General features: G+C 49.7%; 1 protein-coding gene across 8 annotated transcripts in view; it reads right to left on the bottom strand.

Moving 5' to 3' along the window:
- Positions 1–24,099, bottom strand: part of CRACR2A (calcium release activated channel regulator 2A) — a 164,045-nt gene that overhangs the window by 63,437 nt on the left and 76,509 nt on the right. For all 8 annotated transcript variants that reach the window (XM_082421106.1, XM_082421105.1, XM_082421111.1 and 5 more), the window contains 3 exons: positions 12,736–12,986; positions 3,326–3,437; positions 2,065–2,248 (listed from right to left, as the gene is read on the bottom strand). In XM_082421106.1, coding sequence (XP_082277232.1) covers positions 2,065–2,248; positions 3,326–3,437; positions 12,736–12,951 — 512 coding nt within the window. In that variant the 5' untranslated portion in view covers positions 12,952–12,986. The remainder of the gene's footprint in view (positions 1–2,064; positions 2,249–3,325; positions 3,438–12,735; positions 12,987–24,099) is intronic.

Raw genomic sequence — 24,099 nt, 5'->3', positions numbered from 1 at the left:
GTAGATACAATGGGGATTGCACAAAGGGTTCAGAGATAAAGGGTCTCTGGGAGATACCACGATGACCTCCCATCACTGTGGCAGGTTGCCCCTCATAAGGTAAATGCATTATAAAATCAAATGCACCTTGCTGGCCGAGGTCTGTCTGTTCCCATCCCCTGGGTTCCTACTGGAGCCTGGCAGAGAACCATTAGGGTGAGAGCCTCCAGTGAGATTTGCAGACCTACCTGACGCTCTTCCAAAGCTATCTGAACCTCCTAGTCGTGGCCACATCACCCCCCCACCCCCGCCAGATTTCTGGAGAAGGGATAAGTCTCTCAACACTGGATGAAAAATAAGCCAAGGCCGATTAGCTGCCAAATCACTGAGCCAGTCGAAGCACCGAGAAAAGTGGGAGCCCAGGTGTTCCGTCTACCACTTCCGGACAAAGCCAAGGTCACTCTCTTGGAAGGACACAGGGGTGCAGGGTGAGAAAGGGTCCTGGGTGGTCAGTCCATCCATCTCCCTGCTTCCAGAACAGCACACAAACCATCTGGGTCGGTGAGATCTTTAAAGACCTCTGAAGTTTTCCAGCCTCCTCTGTTTCCTCATCTGGGTTCCTGCAGTCTGGACCGTTTTCCCTCACGCTGCAGCAAAAGCCCACTTCCTTCTTGTTTAACTTCAAGGAGGATGACAATGGCCGGGCACCATCTTCTGTGTGTCGGTTTTTATCGACCACTCCTGGAACCTTCCCCAGAGCCTTCTCTTCTCCAGGAGCTCTCGTGTTGGCTCGGCCCTGCGCGGGCCTTTGACTGACGTCCTCAGAGAAACCTCTGGTGAGCTCTGATTTGAGAGCCCTGCCAGGAGGGCGGCGGCCCAGAAGTGATGGGCGGGCAGAGAGACGCCTCTCTTTCATGACAGCGCCTTGGCTCGCCCACACTGCCCTCTCCTGCCCCCTCCTCCAGGACGAGCCTTCACGGGGTCGTGGGCATGGTCACTGGGCTCTGGCCTCTTGTCCTTGGAGAAGTGGAGCTAGTGTCCCCTCTGGCTCGCCCAGGCTTCTGCCAGGCTGTCTCAACTCTGCCACAACCTAAAAGGTGCTGGGAGCTACACACACTTTCTTGGCCTGCATGTTGTGTGAAGGCCCCTCTCTCTTGCTTCCCCTTTATCATTTTCCTCCACAGTCTTCTTCTTCCCAAGCTCCAGACACATCAGCTCCAACCATCAGGCCATTCCCCCCCTCACTCATGAAACACACACCCAACCCAAGACCTGGAGACCCCAACACAAAAAAAGAAAAAGGTGATGGGAAAGGGGCAGAAGTTATTCCATGTTTTTCGGGCCACTCTCTGGTTTCCACTAGCTACAACATCACTTGATTTCATTTCATTTAACGGCACAGGTCTGGGTTTACATCCATGCGTCTCTTTCTTACAAAACACTTTTCGCAAAAAAGAAAAAAAATGGGGGTATTACGTTTGGTTTGAAGTTGCAGCCACCTAAAATTTTCAGCTGAGTTACTGATCACCCAAGTGATGGGCTGGTAAAAACAGGTTCCCCTCCCACCTCGGCTTCCAGAACAGGTTTGGTTCGGCTCGGGGATCTGATGCGCAGACGCGTCCGTGTAAGGTGGCTTTGGCAGGAGCACAGCACGTGGGACGCACTGCAGCCCCGGAGACCCAGCGGCGGTGGAGATGCTGGTGAGCTGATGGTGACAGGAAGCCTTAGGCGCGACGCGCCGAAACCCTCAAGGGTTTCAACCCTTGCACAGCCCTCTGATGGGCGGGCAGCCTCAGGGAGCAAGGCCAAGCCAAGGACTGTACTGCAGGGGGGTGAGGAAGGAGTGTGGGAGATCAGGGGACAGGAGTGTTTCCCGTGAAAATAATGTAAAAAGCAGAGGCAGAGCCCTAGACCCTGATGCAGACAGGTCATGGCCAAAAGCAGGCTGCACGGAGCCAGTGGCCTAGCTGCAAGCAGGGACCCAGGGCTTGGCTGAGGGCTGAGTAGGCGTTAAGGTTGGACAGAACAGATGGAGAGGTTGCCCCTAGGCTGGGCTCCATCCCCCAAATCACAGTCGCCACTTACTCTTCCAAAACCTTTTGGGCTCCAAGCCTGTCCATCAGCGTCTGGAACTGGGCCTCCTCATCTTTGTCCACGTCACCCAGCTCCTCATCCCCTCTGGTCTGATACACCTCCTCTCCCCGGAGCTGGGCCAGGTGCTCACCGGTATCTTCCTGACTTGCCTTATTCTGGCTGAAGAAGAAGTGACCTGGGGGACGCACGGGCACAAGGATCTGGATTAGGCGACACTCACCCAGGAAGACCTTTGCTTCCTCATTTGCCAGGAATCAATTGAGGTTCAGCTGAGAGGAGAAAAGGGGAGGCCAGACTCCCTGTAGCAAAGATCCTTGGATGCCAGGCTCTGGATTTTATGTCTTTCCTACTTGGATGAGATTCTGCCAGAGATGCTAGAATCTGGGAAAGGCAGAGCGCATGGCAGGTACTACGGCACCTTTGTGGTTCTTAGTCTTTTAAAGGCTGGCTTAGAATCATCTCTTCATTGATTTCTTCTCTCAACAAGACCGTTCCCCCCATCGCACTCCAGCAGCCTGCTTGCCTATGCTCCGTGTTATCACCTAGTCATCCTGGCCACCGGCATCACTGTGCTCCACATTTACAAGTCAGTTATAAATTCCTGAAGGTCAGGAAAGGCATCAGATACTGCCAGGCAAATACCTGGCACCTTGAAGGAGGCAGATGTATGGTGATTTATCTGACCCATATTTGTTCTAATCAATACCTGATCAGTATTGGATCTGATGGTGTATCTGTTTTTCTTTTTTTTTTTTTATCTTGTTCATGGATCTCAGTTGTTTTTCCTCCTGGTCACCTTGAGAACGCCTGGTCTATTCAAACCCTTTACAGATTCCTCTGAAAGCCGTTGCCCCTCAGCCTGGAGGACTCGGCCACACTCAGGTTGAAACGAGCCACACACGCCTCCCACTCTGTGGTCCACTGGTATCTCGGCAGAAACGGACAGGCTGGAAATCCCATCTCAGCCCCCCCCCCCTAAACTGAGCTTTCTGCCAGAGCTTCTCTGCTCGTTCCTTGCCATTTTCCAGTAGGAGGGGACCTGGCGGTGACAGCGTGGTGGGCACTGAGGGGGCAGTGGTGTGAGCAGTGGAGATGGACACATGAAAAGAGACCAAATGACCCACAGCCTGGAAACTTCAGGAGGCAGGAGAGCTTGTGCTTCATGGACCCTCAGAGCTGGTGGGGCAGGGATGCCCTTATACGGCTTTAGGCCAACCCATACCCTGGGGCCCCAGCATCCACCAGAACTTACTAAATCCAGTGGTGAACTCCGCTGGGGTCAGAAAGCCATTGCCGTCAGCATCCAGGGCATCAAACACATCCTCCAGGTCCTCCAGGCTGAGGGGCAGCTCCTTATGGAGCCTCTGCAAACGATTCAGACCGCGCTGGTTAACACTGCTCATCACGGACGGCTGCCCAGGGGCGCAGCGCCTTCCGCCCCCGCCCCCCGACAAAAGCCAGAAGCCGGGTTCTGAAGCTTCACCACCCTTCTCCTCCTCTCAGTATTAGGACACCCACCATCTCTTGGTTGCCTACTCATGTGGTAAGCAACTTGCTGGATGATTTATAAGTAAATATGTGTATATCTATTACTATATTTATATATAATTTATTATATATATGTTTGCATTTAATTTTCATGACAATTCTTTGAAGTGGGCATTATTATCCCCCTCTTATAGATGAAGCATGATGTTAAATGACCTGTCCGTGCCAGTAAGTGACATGGCCAGGATCAAATCCAGGTCTGACTTCAAAGCTGGCACTGTTCACAGCTGTAAAGGACCAGAACTGCATGGGACTGAATCCTGTTTAGGATAATACCTGCACAACACGATGCGGCCAAGGTCAATGAGATAATGAATGTAAAGAATATTGCACAGTGCCTGGCACAGGGAAAGCGTTCAGTAAAAAGTATGAGGGAGGTAGAGAAAGAAAGGGGGGAGCAGAAGGTCCCCACCAAGGCCACTGACCCACCAAGGTCACTCAGTGAGTGAATGGCACAGCCAGGTTTCCCTCTGGTTTCACCTGCTCTGCCCAAGCCCCTCCCTCTGTCCCCCTGTTGCCATGCAGGTATGGGTCACACTCTCAGAAGCCTTCCCTGATGGAGGCCACTCATGTCCCAGGGCTGCAGTTTCTGTGGACACACACTATGGTCCTTTAGCTCTGAAGGGAAGCTGGACAAGGCCACTGGGTGACACGCACCCATCATCCCAGCCTGCCCCCCACTCCTGCTCCCTGCTGGCCCTCAACTACTTCCTGAAAAGACACGAACTGCCACTGGCTTAAGGTATGGAGAAGAGTATTTGTGTTGGACTTCCCTGGCGGTCCAGTGGTTAAGACTTTGCCTTCCAATGCAGGGGGTGTGGGTTCAATCCCTGGTTGGGGAGCTAAGATCCCACATGCCTCACGGCCAAAAAACCAAAAACATAAAAAAGAAGCAATATTGTAACAAATTCAATAAAGACTTTAAAAAAGGTCCACATCAAAAAACAAAAAAAGTATTTGTGTTGTAAAAGGGAACTGGCCAAGATGGGGAGTGAGGTCACTGGACCTGAGTCCTGGGCTGCGCCGGACCACGCAGGGAGAGAAGGGCAGACACTGATGGATGAGGAGCAAAGTGGCTGAGCTGCGGATGCTTCCCTCTGGCCTCCGCCTGATGCACCGGTGGCCCCAGGCCAACGTTAATTTGCATCGCTGAAGCAAGTACCCTCTTCTACCCTAATAATCAAAACCTCCCAATGAAGACTCCCCAAGGGAGTTCATTACAGCCCAGCTGACCCTCCCCCATCCTCCCAGTTCCCCGAGGGATGACTGCACAAAATTGCCACTGTGGAAGTGACTGACGGCTGAAGACAAGAACCACGGGGCCACAGGAAGGAAGGTACATGCCCATCTGAACAGTCAAAAAGAGCTGGCAGGTGTTGAAAGCCCATAATGTAACTTGCGAGACACTCGGTTTGACCCTCAGGCACCCTTCTAGCTGATAAGCCATAACCATTAATTTGGCAGGTACTTGCATTAAGAGAGACGATGGGGCTTCCCTGGTGGTGCAGTGGTTGAGAATCTGCCTGCTAATGCAGGGGACACGGGTTCGAGCCCTGGTCTGGGAAGATCCCACATGCCGCAGAGCAACTAGGCCCGTGCGCCACAACTGCTGAGCCTGCGCGTCTGGAGCCTGTGCTCTGCAACAAGAGAGGCCCCGATAGTGAGAGGCCCGTGCACCGCGATGAAGAGTGGCCCCCGCTCGCCGCAACTAGAGAAAGCCCTCGCACAGAAACGAAGACCCAACACAGCCATAAATAAATAAATAAATAAATAAATAAATAAATAAATAAATAAATAAAATTTAAAAAAAAAAACAAAAGAGACACGATGATGCATTACAACGTGGGGAGACAGGATGATGTGGGAGCCGTTTAAAATCACTGAATTACATAGGAATGAGGTTTTTAAAAAGGAAGGTGAGAGTGTGTGCAAGGATTCCAGAAGTGCATCTGCTGAGCAAACAGCAGAATCTCTGGCTTATCCACAATCCATAAACCAGCGGTCTCAAAGCCAAAGGCAGAGAATGCAGGGCGAGGATGGAGTCAAGTTTGCAAGCAGGAAGTTCATTAGCTCCATTTGAAGCTAAAGGCATCACATTGTAGGAAGGGTGAAAACCCAAGATTCCAGGCCTTTCCTTGGGATAATCCTGCCCCCCTCCCTACCCTCCACCTGAATGTGATCTCTAAAATGTGGTCTCTCACACTGTGCCGGACCCAGAAAGGGGCTGAAAGGAATTGCAGAGTCAGTGGGACCCTCAACTCGCCTCTTGCCCAAAACACCCACACGTGGGCACCCATGCTCTTGTCAGCGTCACCCAGGAAGAGCCAGGTCACAGCCCGCCTCAGGCACCATCCCTGAAGCCAGCAGCACTTCTGACCCCAAGTCCTTCCCATGCTCTAATCCTGTTCCTTGTCTCTGTCTCAAACCGGCTTCCTGCTCTTGCTGTCACTGAAGCTGGGGAGGGCAATATGACATCCTCCAAGTCATACTCCCTCTTCACATCCCGGCAAAGTAGTACCGAGGTCTTCTCCAGCCTTCTCTGCAAACGGCACATGCCTGATGCCTCAACCTCTCTTTATTGGCCCTACCTGAAAAATCCTTTAGTCTTAATAACCATAATTACCTCTTATTTATCCTTCTTCTCTGGGCCTGCAGAGCCACGTAAAACCAACTTATTCTGCTCTTGTCCCCTGGGTACCTAGCGCTGTCTACATTTTTAACTAAAGGAGCCAAGCCAGGTGGAGAGGGACACGATGATTCATTCCATGGTGCTGACAACCCGCGAAGCTCTGAGATTTGCCTAAAGTCACAGTGGAGGCCAGGCTGGGATAAAGAAGCAATTTCCCCTTCAGGGCTTCCGCTGTCAGCTAAGGGTTCTCCGTGCATCCATGCATCCTTAATTCCTTTCTCTCACTGCTATCCCACCCCTGCCACCAAAAGTCTGCCCGGCCAGCACCACCTGTGCCAGCCTTCCAGAATCCCGCTTCACGGGTGGATCCTGTCTCCCACTCCCACCTGGAAGAGCAGGTGAGGGGGGAGGGAGTCGGGGAGAAGGCAGGCTCGCCCTCCTCACTCTGCCCACGGCCCAACCAGGGGCTATTTACGATTCCACACTCCCTCCGACCGTGGCCTCCCTCCACCGCCTTCCAGTTCACTCTAAATTCCTGCTTCCTCTGAACCCTGAATTCCTGCATCACTTCCTCAGGAAGCCTCTGCAGCCCCCGGCTTAGACCAGCGATCCAGAACCCCCCAAACACATTTCTTTCGTTCATAAGTCTCACTTCGCTTTGTACTTCACATACTGATGGATGCGATTAGTGGATGAATGTCTGCTCCTTCAGTGGCCTGGAAGCTCTGGGAAGAGGGATCCCGTTCATTTTTGTTCACTGTCATGGCCCCAGGATCTAGCCCAAGGCTGACAACCAGGCAGTACTTAGATGCTTGTTGAACAAGTGAATCAACAAACGAGTGACTACGAGTGATAGCCAGTGGTCCTGAACTCCTGTCCACGGAGCACTGGCCTAGACCCCATCCACTCTAGATCCTGACCAGCCCCCGTCCCCCACCCAGGGATGCTCGGCGAGGTCTTATAAACTGGGGCGTGGAACAGGAAACAGTCCTGCAGGAGCCATGCTGAGGGCGCAGGCTCCCAGAGCCAGGGGAAAACGCTGTCTCCCGCTACACCTCAGCCGGACTCTCTACCTTCCTGGTCGCCAGCCTGCAACATGCCTCGTGCAGCTTAAAGCCAAGGGTTGCACAGCTTCAAATGCATCTAAGGGAAATGCTCATTAAAGAGAAAACCAGGAGATCCACCTTTACAGCCAGATTAATCTCTCCCTCTTTCCAGGCTCCCAAAGCCTCCTGTTCAGACCCTTCTCCCAGCACCAACCACTCTCTTCCCTGTGGTAGAGCCCAGACGCACCAGACATCTTCAGGATGGGACTGTGAGGTCCAGAGGCGGGATCTACCTTGATTCCGCCTGGTGCCTTGATGTGCTTGGTGCAGGCTGACGGCCGGGTGCAGACGGGAGTCTCAACCTCTGCGCTGTTGACATCTCGGGATGAAGAATTCTTTGTTGGAGAGGGAGGTGGGGGAGGAGCTGCCCGTGCTTTATGGGACATTTAGCAGCATCTCCGGACACCACTTAGTAGATGCCCGTGGCATCTCCCTCTCCAGTCACTCCAATCAAGAATGTCCCTAGATGTTGCCAAATGTCCTCTAAGAAGCCAAAGTGCCCTCGCTCACATAGACTAGACACAAACAAGCGCAGCACCAGCTAGAGACGAATGGAAGGGACCCTCTCCAGCAGAAATGCCCCTTCTTGATCTCTGAGGCAGACAGATGACTTGCACTTGACCTCCCAGTACGACAGTGCGGCCACTGTGGAAACAGCGTGGGATTCCTCAAAATATTAAAACTAGAATTGCCATATGATCCAGCAATCCCACTCTGGGGTATATACCCCAAAGAACTGAAAGCAGGGACTCAAAGAGCATTTGTACGTCCCTCTCCATAGCAACGTGATTCACACCCAAGGGTGTGAAGCAACCCAAGTGCCCATCGACGGCCAAATGGATAAACAAAATGTGGTAAATAGATAAAATGGAATCTTATCCAGCCCTAAAAAGAGAGGAAATTCTGACATGTGCCACCATGTGGAATCTTGAAGACATTTTGCTAAGTGAAATAAGGCAGTCACCAAAGGACGGATACTGTATGATTCTACTTATACGAGGTCCCCAGAGGAGCCATATCTATAGAGACAAAGTAGGATAGTGGTCCTGGGGGCTGGGGGAGGGGGATGGGGAGTTAGTGTTTAATGGGGACAGAGTTTCTATTTTGCAAAATAAGGAGAGTTCTGGTGAGGGTTACACAACAATGTGAATGTATTGAAAAGCACTGAAATATTCACTTAAAAATGGTTTCAGATGGGGAATTTTGTTACGTGTATTTTACCACAATTTAGAAACATCACAGAGTGGAGGACACTAGGAATTGTGTTAAGACTCGGGGTATAAGTCCCCCCACCCCCAATGACACACACACACACACAGAGCATTTATGGAGAGATTTCCAGGCCCCAGCTCGGGGCTAAGTGCTCTGCATGTACACACGCGCCTGACTCTCTTCTAACGCTGGGAGTTAGTTATAAATAATTCACAGATGAGGGGCTACAGCTTAGAAGGCTTAAGAGACTTACACAAATTCACATTGCTAGTAAGTGGCAGATTCAGGATTAAAACTCAGGGCAATGTACCACAAAATTCTTTAAGAGTCTCTTTGTTAACCTAAATCAGGAGTCAACTAGCATCCCCTGTAAAGGCCAGATCATGCATATTTGAGGCTTTGCGGGCCTTTGTCACAGCTTCCCAAGTCCGTGTTGTAACTTGGAATCCGCCGTGGATGGTACGAGAAGGAAAGAGGCCGGCTGTGTTCCAATTACACGGCACTCACAGAAACAGCGAGCGAGCCAGGTTTGGCTGGCTGGCCAACTCCTGGATGGTTCTTTACAGTTTGGCTAATCCAGGAACTCCAGGCAGTGTTTCAGAGTGGGTACTTGGCATTGGTAATAACCATTACACTCCTCTAAGAAGTCAGGGAAACAGGGTTTATGAGGCTGCTGATGTCTTCAGAGATCTCCTGCCTGACCTGTCCCCATCTCCCTCTCCCAACTGGAGGCGTCCCTTCACACCCTCTCCAGCCTGGTCCTCCCGTGTCCCTCTGCCTCTCACTAGGGACCCTCCGGCTCACGACTCTGGTTCTCTAGCGGACCCCTTCCCTGCAAAGCAGTCTTCACCCCACTTCTGCCTAGAATGATCTCCATGGGACACACAGAGGGGTTCATTGTGGAGGAGGGAGTGAGGTCTGGGGGGCCACGGGTGGAGCTGAAGACCCTCCAACCTCCGCCTAAACTCTGCGCTCACAGCTCAATATCATCCATCCAACGTCCTGTAGCAGGACCTGCTCCTGCGCAATCCGAGCTCAGGGCGGCTTGCATCCTGGCCTCGGCCCCGGGGACCTGCTCCTTTCCGTCTGTGGTCCTGCTCGGTCAGGGTGTCTGTTTGCCCACGGCTGCTGCTCTCCGATCACCTCTCAGATGCCTGGGTCTCCCCACCTCTCGGATGGCTGGGAGCCTGTCTCAGCCCCTGCAGGTGGATTTCTTCCGTTACTCAGGAGAAAGAAGAATGGCCGCACCAGGGGAGCGGCCCTGCCCCTCCCGCTCCCTCAAAGGGTGGCAACTGCGTGCGGTTTTGTGCCAGCTCCCCTCGCCCGCCGGCCCCTCCTGCCCAGGCGCCCCACCCCAAGCCAGCCACTCTCCGCCTTAACAGGCCTTTCCCGGCATCTGGATCTCGGTGCGCGTGCATGCTGTGAGCTCTTCTCCGGGTCCCGAGAGGCCGTGCTGGGAGCCGGGGGTGAGAAAGGGGCTGGTGACCAGGACCAAGGGGCCAGCCACCGGCCGCCGCGGTACGTGCGGGGGTGACAGCAGCAGGCAGATGTCCTCAGTCCTGCCAGGAGAACCAAGGGCGCGTGGGCCTCACAGGGAACCCAGGGGGGACAACAAGAGGGTGACTTTCTTCCCAAATCTCCTTCCAGCCCATCCTCCTCCAGACATGACCGTGAAAGCGGCAGGGAGGCGGCCCTTCGATGACGCGTTTTGTTCTCTCGTGATATCATTCTCTCAGCTTGAAGAGCTGAACTTTTCAAATGCTTCGCCGTGCACAGGCACGCAGAAAGTTCAGGAAACTGCAGCCGGCAGAGCTGAATGCCACGGACCCAGCAGACCAGCTGGTGGGATGGCCCGCCCTCCTCCCGCTGTCTGGACCAGGGGTGAGGCCGGAGGGAACAAGGCTGCTGTGGTGTCTCTGGGATCTGATGCTTCTGACTTCATTCCGAGCCCAAAGCAAATGATTTCTTGAACAATTGATACTTTACAGTTTAAACTCACCGTGCCTCTGCCGGCCTTCACTAAAGAGTGGGCTTCGGTGCAGGGGTTAATGGGGGTATATTCAGTGAGAGTGCTGAGTTGCACTGTGCATGTGACCCACGGTTGACCCTCAATAAAAGAGAATTCCCTTTTCTTTCTTTCTAGAAGGAGAAGCACAAATGAAACATGCCATTAAAACCACTCCTACAAGCACCATGGCCACAGGCCTGTGAAGGACAACTATGAATTTCCAGGCTGGGGTCGTCGAGGTTTTCTCAAAACACACCTAGGCTGGACTTCTAGGTGGGGGGAGGCTTTGGGGATGAGTATCAGGGGCAGAAATTTACCAGGTGTCAATTGCTGAAAACTAGAGAGGCCCAGGCCCGCTTGTGGGCTAAGGTACCACTGTTCCCAGGTCTTTCCCCTCAAATCCTGCAGCACCTACTGGACGGGGAAGAGTCTGGGAGAAGCCAGAATATTCCACCCCGTGGGGCTGGTGGGAGAAAGGCCTGCGGTGCTCCATCCAGGTCACAAGCCTCCAGGCCGCGAGGCTCACACAGCGAGTGGAGGTGGGACGGATACGAACGAGGCTCTGCATCTCATGGCCCAACTTCAGTGTACTCTGAAAAACCAGCCTTAAAGGAGAAAACCTGCCCGTCGTGGGCCTTCTTCCCCTTTGTGCAGCTGTGTGTCCCTCCCCAAGATGCCCCTGACGTGCGAGCGATGGGAGGGCGGTGTGGAGAGATGCTGTCCGAGGTCCAGTGCAGCCCGCGCTTCCTTTATTCTCGGGGTGAAATCATGACTGCAGCATGAGAGACTTAAGGAAGACACTGGGAAGGCACCAGACCAGGGGTGGGCAAACCACGCCCCGCCCTGTAAATGGGACCCAGTGCCTGTTTTTGTACAGCCAGAGAGCTAAGAATCGCTTTTACATTTTTAAATGGTTGAAAACAGTATCAAAAGAAGAATAATGTTTGGCGACACATGAAAATGACATACAATGTACATTTCAGTGTAGGTAAATAAAGTTGTTTGGCAACAGGCCACACTCTGCTGTTTCCACACTGCCTGTGGCTGCTAGCGCTGCTGTAACCGAGCAGGACCTTACGGGGCCTTCGCGGGTCAGACCCCTCCCTGTACCCTCTGCTTTAGCTCCTCTCTGGAGGACCTAGATAATAGTATCTGATGCACATTTCCTGAGTTGTTTTACAGATGCTAAAACCACCACCAAACGGAAGACATTAACTACTTGAAGACCACGAGCACATAGCCCCCAGGCCTCCTGGAGCCTAAGGATTGATCATGTGAACCCCTGTGATACCGCCCTGGTACCACCACCAACCAGAGAATTGTGCACGAGCTGATCACATACCCTGGGACTCCCCTCTCTCATCCGGCCTTTAAAAATGATTTGCTGAAAACCACTGAGGAGTTCGGGTGTTGTTTTTTTTTTACTGTGGACCATTTTTGAAGTCTTTATTGAGTTTGTTACAATACCGCTTCTGCTTTATGTTTTGGTTTTTTGGCCCTGAGGCATGTGGGATCTTAGCTCCCCGACCAGGGATCAAACCTGCACCCCCTGCATTGGAAGGCTAAGTCTTAACCACTGAACCGCCAGGGAAGTCTGAAGGAGTTCAGGTGTTTTGAGCACTAGCTGGCCCGGACTCCTTGCTTGGCGCCTGCAATAAACGCTGCCCTTTCTTTCACCACAACCTGGGGTCAGTAGGTCGGCTTTACTGTGCATGGGCGAACAGACCCAAGTTTGGTTCAGTAACACCATGACAGAGCTGACTGAGAGTCATGGCACCTCGTGGGAGTGGCTTGGGCACAGCTCGGAGCTGTGTTGTAACAAGTCAGTGCCTTTACACCTTTGTTCCAGAAGGTTCTTCTCCGTGTCTCACTTAAGTTTCTTATACTGCTGCCACCATTTTCCACAATTCTGGGGAGTTACTGACTCAGAGAAAATAGCCCCCGAGTCTGACACCAAGTGAAGGCCAGAAAAAGAATGAACCCAGGAGATCTAGCTCCCAGGAGAGTTTAGGTCGATGCCTCCTTCCAGGACAGAGTTGACGGCATCTTTTCTGTTAAAGACGTCACCTCCTGTGGGGCAGGCTCCAGCTCAAGAAAGGGAAACCCATGCATTCCAGGTGGCATTCCAGGTGGGCAGGTGCAATCTGGGACCCTCTTACCTGCATATCCCTCCTGGCGATGAAGCCCTTGCCCTCGGCATCACAGGTCTGGAAGAACTCCTGTGCCTTCCTCAGCATGGTCAGCTGTGCCGGTGCCAGCTCCTGGGTCCCCTCACACGGCAGGTCGTCCAGGGAGCCCAGGCAGGCCCCGCTCCCCTGGTGCCCCCAGCCAGGTCCCCGGGGTCTGGAGACCACTCTCCTGTCGGGGGTGGCCATCCAGATCTGTCAATTTCTTCGAGTCTTTTCAGAACCTGAAGGTGGAAGACGAGAGAGAGGAGTGGGCATGGTAGGGATGGAGGGAGGCTGGAAAAGGATGAGAGGGGATGGGAGGGAAGCAGAGGACCGCTCACCAGTGCCTGTTTCTCTCTTCATCAGCACAAGCTCGGAACAAGGGGAAGTGTGCCCTGATCATTAACAGATCAGCCAGCCCATCAAAGAGAGCAGAGAAGAAGGGGGAAAGAAAAACAGACATTTCCAGCTTGAAAGGAGGTGGCCAGAGAATTTCTCCTGATCTAAATCAACGGCAAGAACACAGACGCTGATAGATCAGCTTCCATTTCTGGAGTGTTTACTTGCAGGCAGGCCCCACACCATGGTCTCTATATACATTTTCCCATTTCCTCGCCCTCTAATGGTGGGATTTCAGTCATGGTGACCGGCAGTGGAGGAAGGTCTTTGGGGTTGGGTTCCTCCTCTATAGCCCTCCAAATAGAGTGCATAGCAATCCACTACTACTGACCAGCTGTGTGAGCTTAAGAGAGCCCCAGAGCCACTCTGGGCCTGGGAATTAGTAAACCTGATCTCTCCGTTCTAGGTCTGACTTTCTCTGGCCCCCAGCTTCCCTGGCCCATGTCACAGGCGATGCATGGCATAAAAGAGGCAATCTCACAGTTCTAAAGAAGTCGGCTACGAGCACTAGAAGAGAGGCACCACCTCTTATTTGATTTTAACCCCAGGCATCAGCCCAAAGATGGTATAAAGTAAGTGCTCATTGATTCTCTGTTGAATGAAGGAAGATCGCTCTTTCGTAAATTCTTTGCAGGGATGCCTGAAAGCATTTTATTTCGGTCAGGAAGCTCTTTATATGGGATTTTCATCTCATAAAGAGCAAGTCTGGACTTCTGTTTCCAGAAAAGATGGAATAACAGGGACTGGATTTACCCTCCCAGTTGAAATAACCCAAAATCCAGATGAGATGTATATATACATATATATATATATATATATATATATATATTTTTTTTTTTTAAATGATTTTCCAGACACTGGATGTCAGGCAATGAAGGATAGTGAACAGCAGGGCTGGGACAAGGGTGAGCGGAGGGAGGCCCCTAAAGTATCAGATTAAGAGGCGTGTTGAGTCTCAGGTCCTAACCCTGTACTCCCACTCTTGAGAGTGTCTTCTTAAGGTGCAAGAAGAGGATTCCACTCTCGAAGCTGTGTATCTGAGAGTGACCAGCTTTATAAATTTTGCTCCCAAAGGGCCCACACTTGCCTCCCTCTAGTCTAAGCCTTGCTCCTGAGAGATGGGAAACAAATGAAATATGCCCCATTATTGCCTAAAGAGTTTTCAGTTCATGGCACAGGAAGGGGAAACCCAGGTGGCGCCTGACAGACACCCTAAATAGAGGAAACCCAACTATATGCTGCCTAAAAGAAATGTACTTTAACATAAAGACACAAATAGGGGACTTCCCTGGTGGCGCAGTGGTTAGGAATCTGCTTGCCTATGCAGGGGACACGGGTTCGAGCCCTGGTCTGGGAAGATCCCACATGCTGTGGAGCAACTAAGCCCGTGCACCACAACTATTGAGCCTGCACTCTAGAGCCCGTGAGCCACAACTACTGAAGCCCGTGCACCTAGAGCCCATGCTCTGCAACAAGAGAAGCCACCACAATGAGAAGCCCGCGCACCGCAACAAAGAGCAGCCCCCGCTCGCTGCAACTAGAGAAAGCCCACGCGCAGCAACAAAGACCCAACGCAGCCAAAAGTAAATAAATAAATAAATAAATTTATATTAAAAAAAAAAAAGACACAAATAGGTTAAAAGTAAAAGACTGAAAAAATATATAGCATGTTAACACTAGTCAAGGGAAAGCTGCATATTGATATCAGGCAAAGTAGATTCTATAGAACAAAGAATATTAATGGAGATAAAGTCATTTCATAATGATAAAGAGGGCAATTCATCAATAGGATAAAACAATCTAAACACATATGCACCTAACAACAGGTGCAAAAAGCAAATGCATAAAACAAAAACTGATAGAACTTCAAGGAGAACTAGGCAAATCCACAATCACATTCAGATTTCATTATCCCTCTATCAATAATTAATAAAACAATTAGACAGAAATCAGTAAGGATACAGAAGACTTGAACAAAACTGTCAACTATTTTGACCTACTTGACATTTATAGAACAATCCACCCAACAAAACCTGAATACACTTTCAAGTGCACATGGAACATTTACCAAGACAGTCCATATTCTGGTCCACAAAACAAGTTTCAATAAATATAAAAGGATTCAGTCATGCAAAGTATGTACTCTGACCACAATGGAATTATGTTAGAACCAATAACAGAAAGACCTCTGGAAAATCTCCAAATGTGAAACTATGTAACATACCTCTAGAAACCCATGGCTCAAAGGAGAAATAAAAATGGAATTTAAGAATAATTTGAACTAAATGAAAAAGAAGTACAATATTTCAAATTTTGTAGGATATTGCTAAAGCAGTACTGAGGAAAAAATTTATAGCCCTAAACACATATATTAGAAAGGAAGAAAGGTCTCAGGCCAATGGCCTCATCTTCTACCTCTAGAAACTAGAAAAAGAAGAGTAAATTAAACCCAAAGTAAGGAGAAGAAATAATAACAATCAGAACAGAAATCAATGAAATAGAAAACCATAGAGAAAAACAATGGAGAAAATCAACAAAACTAAAAGCTAGGCCTTTAAGAAGATCAATAAAGAGAGAAGATACATATTATAGTATAAGGAATTTAAGATGACATCATTATAAATTCTACAGACATTAAAAGGATAATAAGGGAATATTATGAACTACTTTATGCCAATAAATTTGACAATTTAGATGAGATGGACAAATTCCTTGAAATATCACACTAAATATCAAAGCTCACTCAAGAAGAAATAGATAGCCCGAACAACACTATACCTATTTTAAAAATTTTAAAAGAAAATCAACAACTCAGTTGTTTTTAAATGGACAAACATTTGAACAGGCGCTTCACCAAATAAGATATGTGGATATCAAATAACCACATGAAAATGTTCATCATTATTAGTCATAAGGGAAATGAAATTTAAAACCAAAATGAAATGCCAATACACACTTGTTAGAATGTCTGAAATGAAAAAGATTGACCAAGTCTCGGCAAGGATGTGGGGTGACAGAATGGAACACTCATGTGTCGCTGGTGGAAATGTACACAAACGTACAATCCCTTCGGAAAACACTTTGTGGTCTCTTACAAAAGTCAAACAAACTTCTACCATCTGATCCAGCCATGACACTCCTCAGTATTACTTACCCAAGAGAATAAAAGCATACGTCCATACAAAAACTTGTCCATGAAGGTTCACAGAAGCTTTATTTGTAGTAGCCAAAAACAGCCCAAATGTTCATCAGCAGGTGAACTGGTAAGATTGTGGTATAAACACACAAAGGGATGCTACTCAGCTTTGAAAGGAAGGGACTGTTGATCCAAGCCACAAACTGCATGAATCTCAAAATAATCATGTGAGTGAAAGAAGCTGGACAAAAAGAGTGCATCCTATTTGATTCTACTTACATAAAATTATAAAAAATGAAGACTCACCTATAGTGACAGGAAAGAGATAAGGGAGGGTGGGGGAGGGTGAAAAGGAGGGATGACAAATGGGCAAGAGCAAACTTCTGGGGGTGTGGATATGTTCGAAATCTTAATTGTGGTGATGGTTTCATGGAGATACACATATACATACAGACAGACACACATATGCAAACGTCCATACATGTAGATACAAATATGTATCAAAACATCAAATTATACATTTTAAATATGTGTGGTTTATTGCATGTCAATAGTTGACTAGATCTATTTTTTTAAAAAAAGAAAAGGTCAGCCAGACCCTTCTCATATTCCCCGGGACTTGCAAATCTAGGCCTGCCTACTGTGTTTATTCCCAGGATCCTGTTTCTTCCTCTTACCTTCAACTCTGGCAAGCCGGAAATGGCTGAAAATTAAGTAATTTCCCTGTGAAAATGCTCAGTCCCTGAGTGTAGGGAGCTAAATGAGCTTGGAAAGTAAGGGAGCAGGGCAGAGTCCCTCCTGCGGACGATTTCCCTTTACGAGTTCGCCTCCTTTCTCCTCTGGCTTTGACCTGCAATCTTCCCACAGCATCTGTGGGGTTTCCGAGTGGAAGGGAAGACAAAACAACAGAAGTGCTTCTACTTTCATTTCAAAATAAAATGGAAGCCCTGTGATGGGCTCGGCTGCCTCACACTTGGATGAAGCCCTGTGATGCCCTGGGCCCCGGCTGGACACAGCTTTCTGTCTCCAAGATTTTTTAGGCCACCAGAAAGTACACTCATAAAAGGGAAAATGGTGCGATGCGTTCCAGAGGCAAAGGGCGAAGGCCATCACCATCACAAAGGGAAAAAAGAGCCCACTTTTATCTGCCCGTCTCTATCAGAGCCGGCAGACTGCCATTCTCCCTCCAGAATGGTTCCATGAAAGCCTTTATATACACAGATGGAAATTATCCAGCCCTCAAATATTTCCAGGAACATTTCCCAGACTTCCAAAGTAATTCACAGCTTAGTAACTGCTGTAATCAGAACGTTCACGGACCAAGCCTAAATCCCTTCTGAAGGCCCTAAGCTCTCTTCCCCCTCACTCTGGGCTCCACGGAGCTGGAGAATGGCTGATACCTTGCAGCACACCACACCCGAGGCCGACTTGAAAGTCACCCTGATCCCCCTTGAATCTCTCCTGCAGCAGACAGTTAGGAAATCAAGAGCCCCAAAGCATCTTCAGGATCCATTCAAATCCCATTAATCACCCAGGCTCCAATGGAGGAATATTCTATATGTGGCAGTACCCCACGTGTCCACCACTAACTCCGCGTTGGCCGTGTCAAAAAGAGGCAGATGGGCCAGTCGTGTCAAGCTGTGAGGACACGGGAGGGCTGCTGAGCAAAGGATCTGAAAGGGAGCTGCCCCAGGAAAGGACGTGAGATGCTCACAGGTCTTACCAGACCCCTGGGAGGGAGAAAATTAACGAAGAATCAAGGCCTCAGACAGGAGATGTGTTAGTTTCCTAGGGCCGCTGCAACAGAGGACCCAAAACTGGGTGGCTTAAACAACAGAAACTTACTCTCTCACAGTTCTGAGGCTAGAAGTCCAAAATCCAGATGTCTCAGAGCAGGCTGTGCTCCCTGAGACTCCAGGTAGGATCCTTCTTTGCCTCTTCCCAGCGTCTGGAGGTGGCGGCCACCCTGGGGTCCTTGGCTTTCGGCTGCATCTCTCCTGTGAGCTGTGCCTTCTCCATCACGTGGCCTCTCCCCTCCCGTGTCTGCCCTCATCCTCTTCCTGTCTTATCACCAGTCGTATTGATTAAGGGCCCACTCAATGACTTCATCTCAACTTGACTAATTACATTCATAATCATCCTACTTCCAAATCAGGTCACATTCCGAGGTCCTGGGGGTGAAGGCTTCAACATACCTTTTGGGGACACAATTCAGCTTCTAACCGGTGGTGTCTTAGAAGACCCTGAGACAGGGATTTGGGTGAAAGTGGCTTGTTTGGAAGGGACACGGGAAACACTGTCCGGGGAGTGGGAAGGGAAGCAGCCTGTGAGAGGCACCTTCTCCAGCCAACAACGGGCGAGCAGCAGCTGCTGGGGTTTGGGGCCTCCCAGGAACTCGAGGGCAGATCACAGGTCTCAGGGATCCAACCTCAGGGGAAAGGGTCAGGCTACTTGTATGTCAACCCCTCAGTCATGGGGAGACTGCCCCTGAGGGTGTTAACCCCCAGCGCTCCAGTGGGCCACGGGGGATGGCTTTGGAGAAAGCCCCCAGGCAAAGGGACAGAGGCCAGCAGCTGGAAGTGGCCACAGGACAAGGAAATGGTCAGTCCTCCCACTGTGATGAGGGCAGGCCACCAAAAGCATCTGGTACATAGGACGTGGGGGAAGGAGAGGCTCTGGGCCACCCACATGCCATCCACACAGGCCCTAACCCTCAATTGCCCCATCTGTAAAAAAGCAGGTGACAGTACCTACTTCCTGTGAGGACCGGGCCACGTAAAAACACGTAAAACGCTTGGAAACGATGCCTGGCACACAATAAGTGGTTGGTAAGTGTGAGCTCTTACAATAATTTCTAGGGCATTTTCAGTATTATCCTTTTTAGTTCGAAATTCTGATAGCGAGGTGACTCCTTGGGAGGTGATAAAATAATGAAAGACATATAAACTCATAATGATGCTAATTATATTTCGCAGTTTAAAAAGAACTTTCACTTTTATCATCCCATTTCCATAGTGATCCTGTGAAGCTGTCAGGACTGGCTGTCTTTTCCCTCTTTTAGTAATGAACATCTCAGTCTCCAAGAGGTTACGTGACACATCCAGGGACATCAAGAAGAGCTGGGACTCGAACTTACCACCCCTGAGAGTAAGTGAGAAGACCAGAAGCATACTGGGGCTGCGTTTGTTTTCTAGAACTCAATGAAGGGCAGTTTTCAGTTTGTCCTCCCTCCCTGTAAGAACACTCCACAGTCTGCGCCAACTCTCAGCCTTGTATGTGCCTTCAGGGCCCAGTTCTAAGTCCGCCTCCTCCGAGAAGTCTTCCCTGACTCCCTGGTCTGGACTGCTTTGGCCTCTGTCCCTCTGAGTACTTACTCTTTTTTCATGCTTTATGCATTAGAACACCCAGCTTGATCCAGTTGGCTAGATTTTCAAGTGCACATGATATGTCTTATTTCTTCTGCAAAAGCAGAAGCCCTACCAATAAATCTTAGTAAGTGTGAAATTGATATTTGATCATTTAAATGAACAAATTCCCAGCCTGGTACTTTGCATAGAACAGGTGCTCAGTAAGTGTGTGCTGGTTTCCTAACTGGCCACTGAGAGTGAGGGCTGAGAAGGGAACGTATTGGTGGTACAAGGAAAAATATCTATCTGGTCTTTGTGCCAGTTCCTGGTGCAGAGCTCCTAAAACCCTCAGAATTTCCTGAATGAAAGAAGGGTCTTTTGTTATTTACAATGAGCCCCTTTTCAACTACACCTGAGTTCATGCTAAGGAGTGACTCTGGGTGGGTTTCAGGAATGGGGGCTGGTGGCCAGAGGAACCAATCATGTGATTAGAAGTGTCGACTGAAAAAAATACACGGCCTAAAAGTTGAGAATTACGTTTTATTTGAGGCCACTCTTGAGGACCCTAGCACGGGAAGGCAGCCTCTCAGATCTCTCTGTTCCAAAGAGGCAAGGAAGGAGCCAGGATACATAGGAGTTTTTGCTGAAAAATAAAACTCGTAGTCGAAGATCAAAAGATGGCTGCTAATCACAAGACCCGGACATCTCAAGTTAATGATTTTAGGACTTCTCTATGTATGGGAAGATGCAAGAGTCTGGGCTCATTGAAATTATTCCTTTCATACGCATCGTAAATATCTAGGGCCAGTATCTTGTTTTTCTCCATCCTGCATCACCCCAGGGTGCACGGCTTGGGGTGGCTGCAGTGGCTGATAGCTTGATGGTCTCAACATTGTTGTTTACTGAAATGGTGACATTTTTTGTCCACAGTAGGTTGGAACTTTCAGCCCCACCGCCAACCTCCAGGAAGGAGAGAGAGGCCGGAGCTTGAGTTAATCACCCATGGCCAATGATTTAATCGATTCTGCCTACATTAGAAGCACCAAAGGATGGGGCTTGGGGAGCTTCCGGGTTGGTGAACCCATAGAAGATCTAGGGGGTGCCACACCCATGCCATACCCTACCTTCCCTTGCCTTGGGCATTTCTTCCTTCTGGCTGTTCCCCAGTTGTATCCTTTATAACAAATGGTAATAGTAAGTAAGGCACCTTCCTGAGCTCTGAGCGCTAGAGAGTTTTTGAACCTGAGGAGGGGTTGTGGGAAACTCAGAATTTACAGCTAGTCGGTCAGACTTATGGGGGTGTATGATGAGGCCCCCCAAGGTGGCTGTTCTCTTGCTCTCTGTACATTCCCTGCTCGACCAGTCCCTGCCGCACCCACACCTACTCACATGACTGACCTTCCCTCTTAATCATACAGCCTAATCAATAAATGCCTAGCACTTGCCCCTAGCCCCAGCTAGTGACCGTTCTCATCTTCAGATCAGAGCGTCTCCACTATGATAGTTGATCAAAGGGGTGTTCAGGGCTGTATCCCTCTGCTGGTTTTCCTGGTAACCAACTGATGGGCCAACCTATGTCAATCCCCTCTACAACTGGCAACCTCCCTCTTCCCCTGGGAGCGAACACCGCTGCCAGGTCCTGCCTGCCGTCTGCCATGCATGGCGGGGTGTCACTCCAGGACCCTTTTGCTTCCGACATGTAAAATCCCCTGTTCAATAAACCACCGATGTCTCTGTCGCCGTCTCCAGGCTCTTTTTTCGGTTTTGAGGCTGGGCGAGTACAGGGCTTACAGGTCTGCGGCGTGGAGCACAGGGTAACAACTTGGGACCTGCAGCTGGCATCTGAATGGGGACAGTCTTGTGGGACTAAGCCTTTACCCTGTGGGGTCTGTGTTAGTGTTAGAATAGGACTGGATCCTAGGACACACATTTGGTGTCAGAAGTGGTGTTAGAAAAAAAGACACCGCCATATTTAACAATCAGTCCCCCTGGGTGGGCGGGGAAGAACCCCGATTTGCAGCTTCTGCCTATTTCTATGGTGTCAATATTCCCACCGTGGCCACAGTCAAGCTACCGACCGTCAGCTCTCACCACGAAAGAAATTGTGAGGCTAATGTTTCTGCCCAGGGCCTCCCGAGAGGGTGACCTCTGAATCCCCAGCACAGTCTGCACAGGTGAAGACGCCTCTTTAAACTGTATTCCCCACCCTAGGCTTACAGGGCGGGGCCCATTTTAAATCCATCTGAGTACCTGGGAAAATGTGCTTTTCCCAAGCTTCAGGGTCTCACAGGTGGCCTGCCTGACATTCATGCCTGTGGCCCCCCGACACCCCACAGCCCTGGGAAGACCCTCTGGTGGGACCAGGGCAGTGAGACAGATGAACAAAGATGCTGCTTCTTCCCCAACCACTGCTCAGGATAAAAATATTAAGCACAGGAGCCAGGCCAGTCTGGAAAGGAGTCTTTCCCTGTTCTGTATCAGATTGTTCTTTACTTCTTCAACAGTGCTGGGGGGCTTCGGACAGTCCCACCTCTTCTCTGATAGCCCTCTTACTGTGGTGGGTAAGAACATCAGGTCCAAGTCCAGAGCCCCCGAGCCCCTGGCTGTGTGGCCACAAACAGGTTACTCAACCTCTCTGAGCTCCGCTTTCCTCACCTGTACAATGAAGGCAAGAGTAGTACCTTACGAGTGTTAGCTACTGTTATTATTCTTATCATTATGGAACCCAAACTGGCCTCCTCCACCCCAGATACAATTCTAACAAAACAGACTCATAAACAAAAAAGCAACACAACGACAAAAAAACACTACCTGAAGAGATATGATCTACCTTTGATGGCCCAGCGGGAGGGGACCTCATGGTGTGATGTCACCCACCACAGGCCACCAGGAAGGCCACATGCCCCACCAGCCCATTTAAAGGGGCAGCTGTACGAAGCACCTTTGAGAGGGCAACTCACCACTCTGCCTGCTGTGGCTTATTCAACCGCTATGTTCTGCCTCCTTTTTCCTTGAATTAGGTCCAATTTCCTTGTCTGGCCTCAAGGGAGACAGGGAACAGCTGTCTCTACCGCTATAAAATAAGTCTTCCAAGTCTGGACAACTAATATTCAGCGGCACCATTCACGCTTCTCTTGCTATATTATGAGATACGTTAAAGGCCTTGATCGTGATTTGGGGGTCTCCGCGACACGACTGCTGTTCACACTAATTCGTCTCATAATTAGTGGTTGTAAACCACTTTGAAGATAAAAGGTGTTTTACAAGAGCTAAGTCCTATTATGATTAGCTTTCCAATATTTCCTTGCAGATGAGTACATCAAAGCCAAACACAGGCTCAGAGTGAGATCTGGTGGTTAATCAGACGTATTTCAAGGCGGCTGGTATATATTAAAGACACTGCTGCAAAATTTACCAACATTAAAAAAGTGCCTGCTTTCTTCCCAACAGAACAAGCTCTTTCCCAAGACTATCAGTGCTGATGTCTGACAGACGAGCGGAGACCAAGAGCTAATATATCCTCTGGGCCTGGAAGAGAATGATTCAATAATGGCACCTGGCTTTGTATAATGTCTTGATTATTGTCAACATGGTTCTGGGTCCCCTGTTCTCATTTTATTTTGTTTTCGCGATCATTCTATGATATGGGCAAGTAAAGTTAACACGATCCCTGTTTGACAGATGAGGAAGCTGCAAAGTGGTACAGCTGGACACAGTTACGGATGCAGTTACCAAGGCAACACTATGGATGCCCCATTCACTTCCCCTCCAATATCTGTGCACTACCCACCCCCTCCACCGTCCCCGCCTTTGTTCTAAGCTCCCTGCGCCTGTGACTCTTACAAGGCACATCCTTGGGCTTCTGGAGTTGCTTTGTCTCATGGACAGAGCCAGAAGTGTCTGAAGTTTTCCAGTCACCCCTAAATAGCCCTTAGCCAATACCTGCTGGTGCAGAAGCAGGGAAACCCATTCCTCCCTGCTTCAGTGGGGAAGACTCTGAGCTGGGATTTACACTTTTTCAGGCCAGGCTGAACCTGGAACTCTGCCCCCCATCACACTCTGGCTTTCTCCCCTCTCCTGTCCTGTGTTCCACTCCTTTACTAGGTCTTCCTGGAGCACTTCCTTAATAAACCACTTGCCTGGTCAGCCCTCTCTCGGGGTCTGCTTCCAGGGAACCCAACCTAAGTCAGCTCTCTCGACTCAGCACGAATGATAATGTTTTGCGTGTTTTCTATTAAATACGTGCTCCCAGTTCCCCTTAGTTCCAATCCTTCCCTGCCAAGTCTCCAAAGCAGATGGAACGTCATGATCAAAGGGGAAACAGGGGCTTTGAGAGTAGAGATCTAAGAGCTAGGGGCATTAGGGTGGACACAGAACTAACTGTTTCCCACCTGTCCCATGGGAGGAGGGTCAGATGGGACACTGAATATGAAAGTGAACCGTGATGTTGTACACAAACGCAGACGTATCCTC

The sequence above is a fragment of the Balaenoptera physalus genome (assembly GCF_965194825.1).
Source record: "Balaenoptera physalus genome assembly, chromosome: 13".
NCBI classification, from domain to species: domain Eukaryota; kingdom Metazoa; phylum Chordata; class Mammalia; order Artiodactyla; family Balaenopteridae; genus Balaenoptera; species Balaenoptera physalus.
The sequence above is the reverse complement of the archived record's forward strand: the minus strand, read 5'-3'. Positions and strand labels throughout refer to the sequence as shown.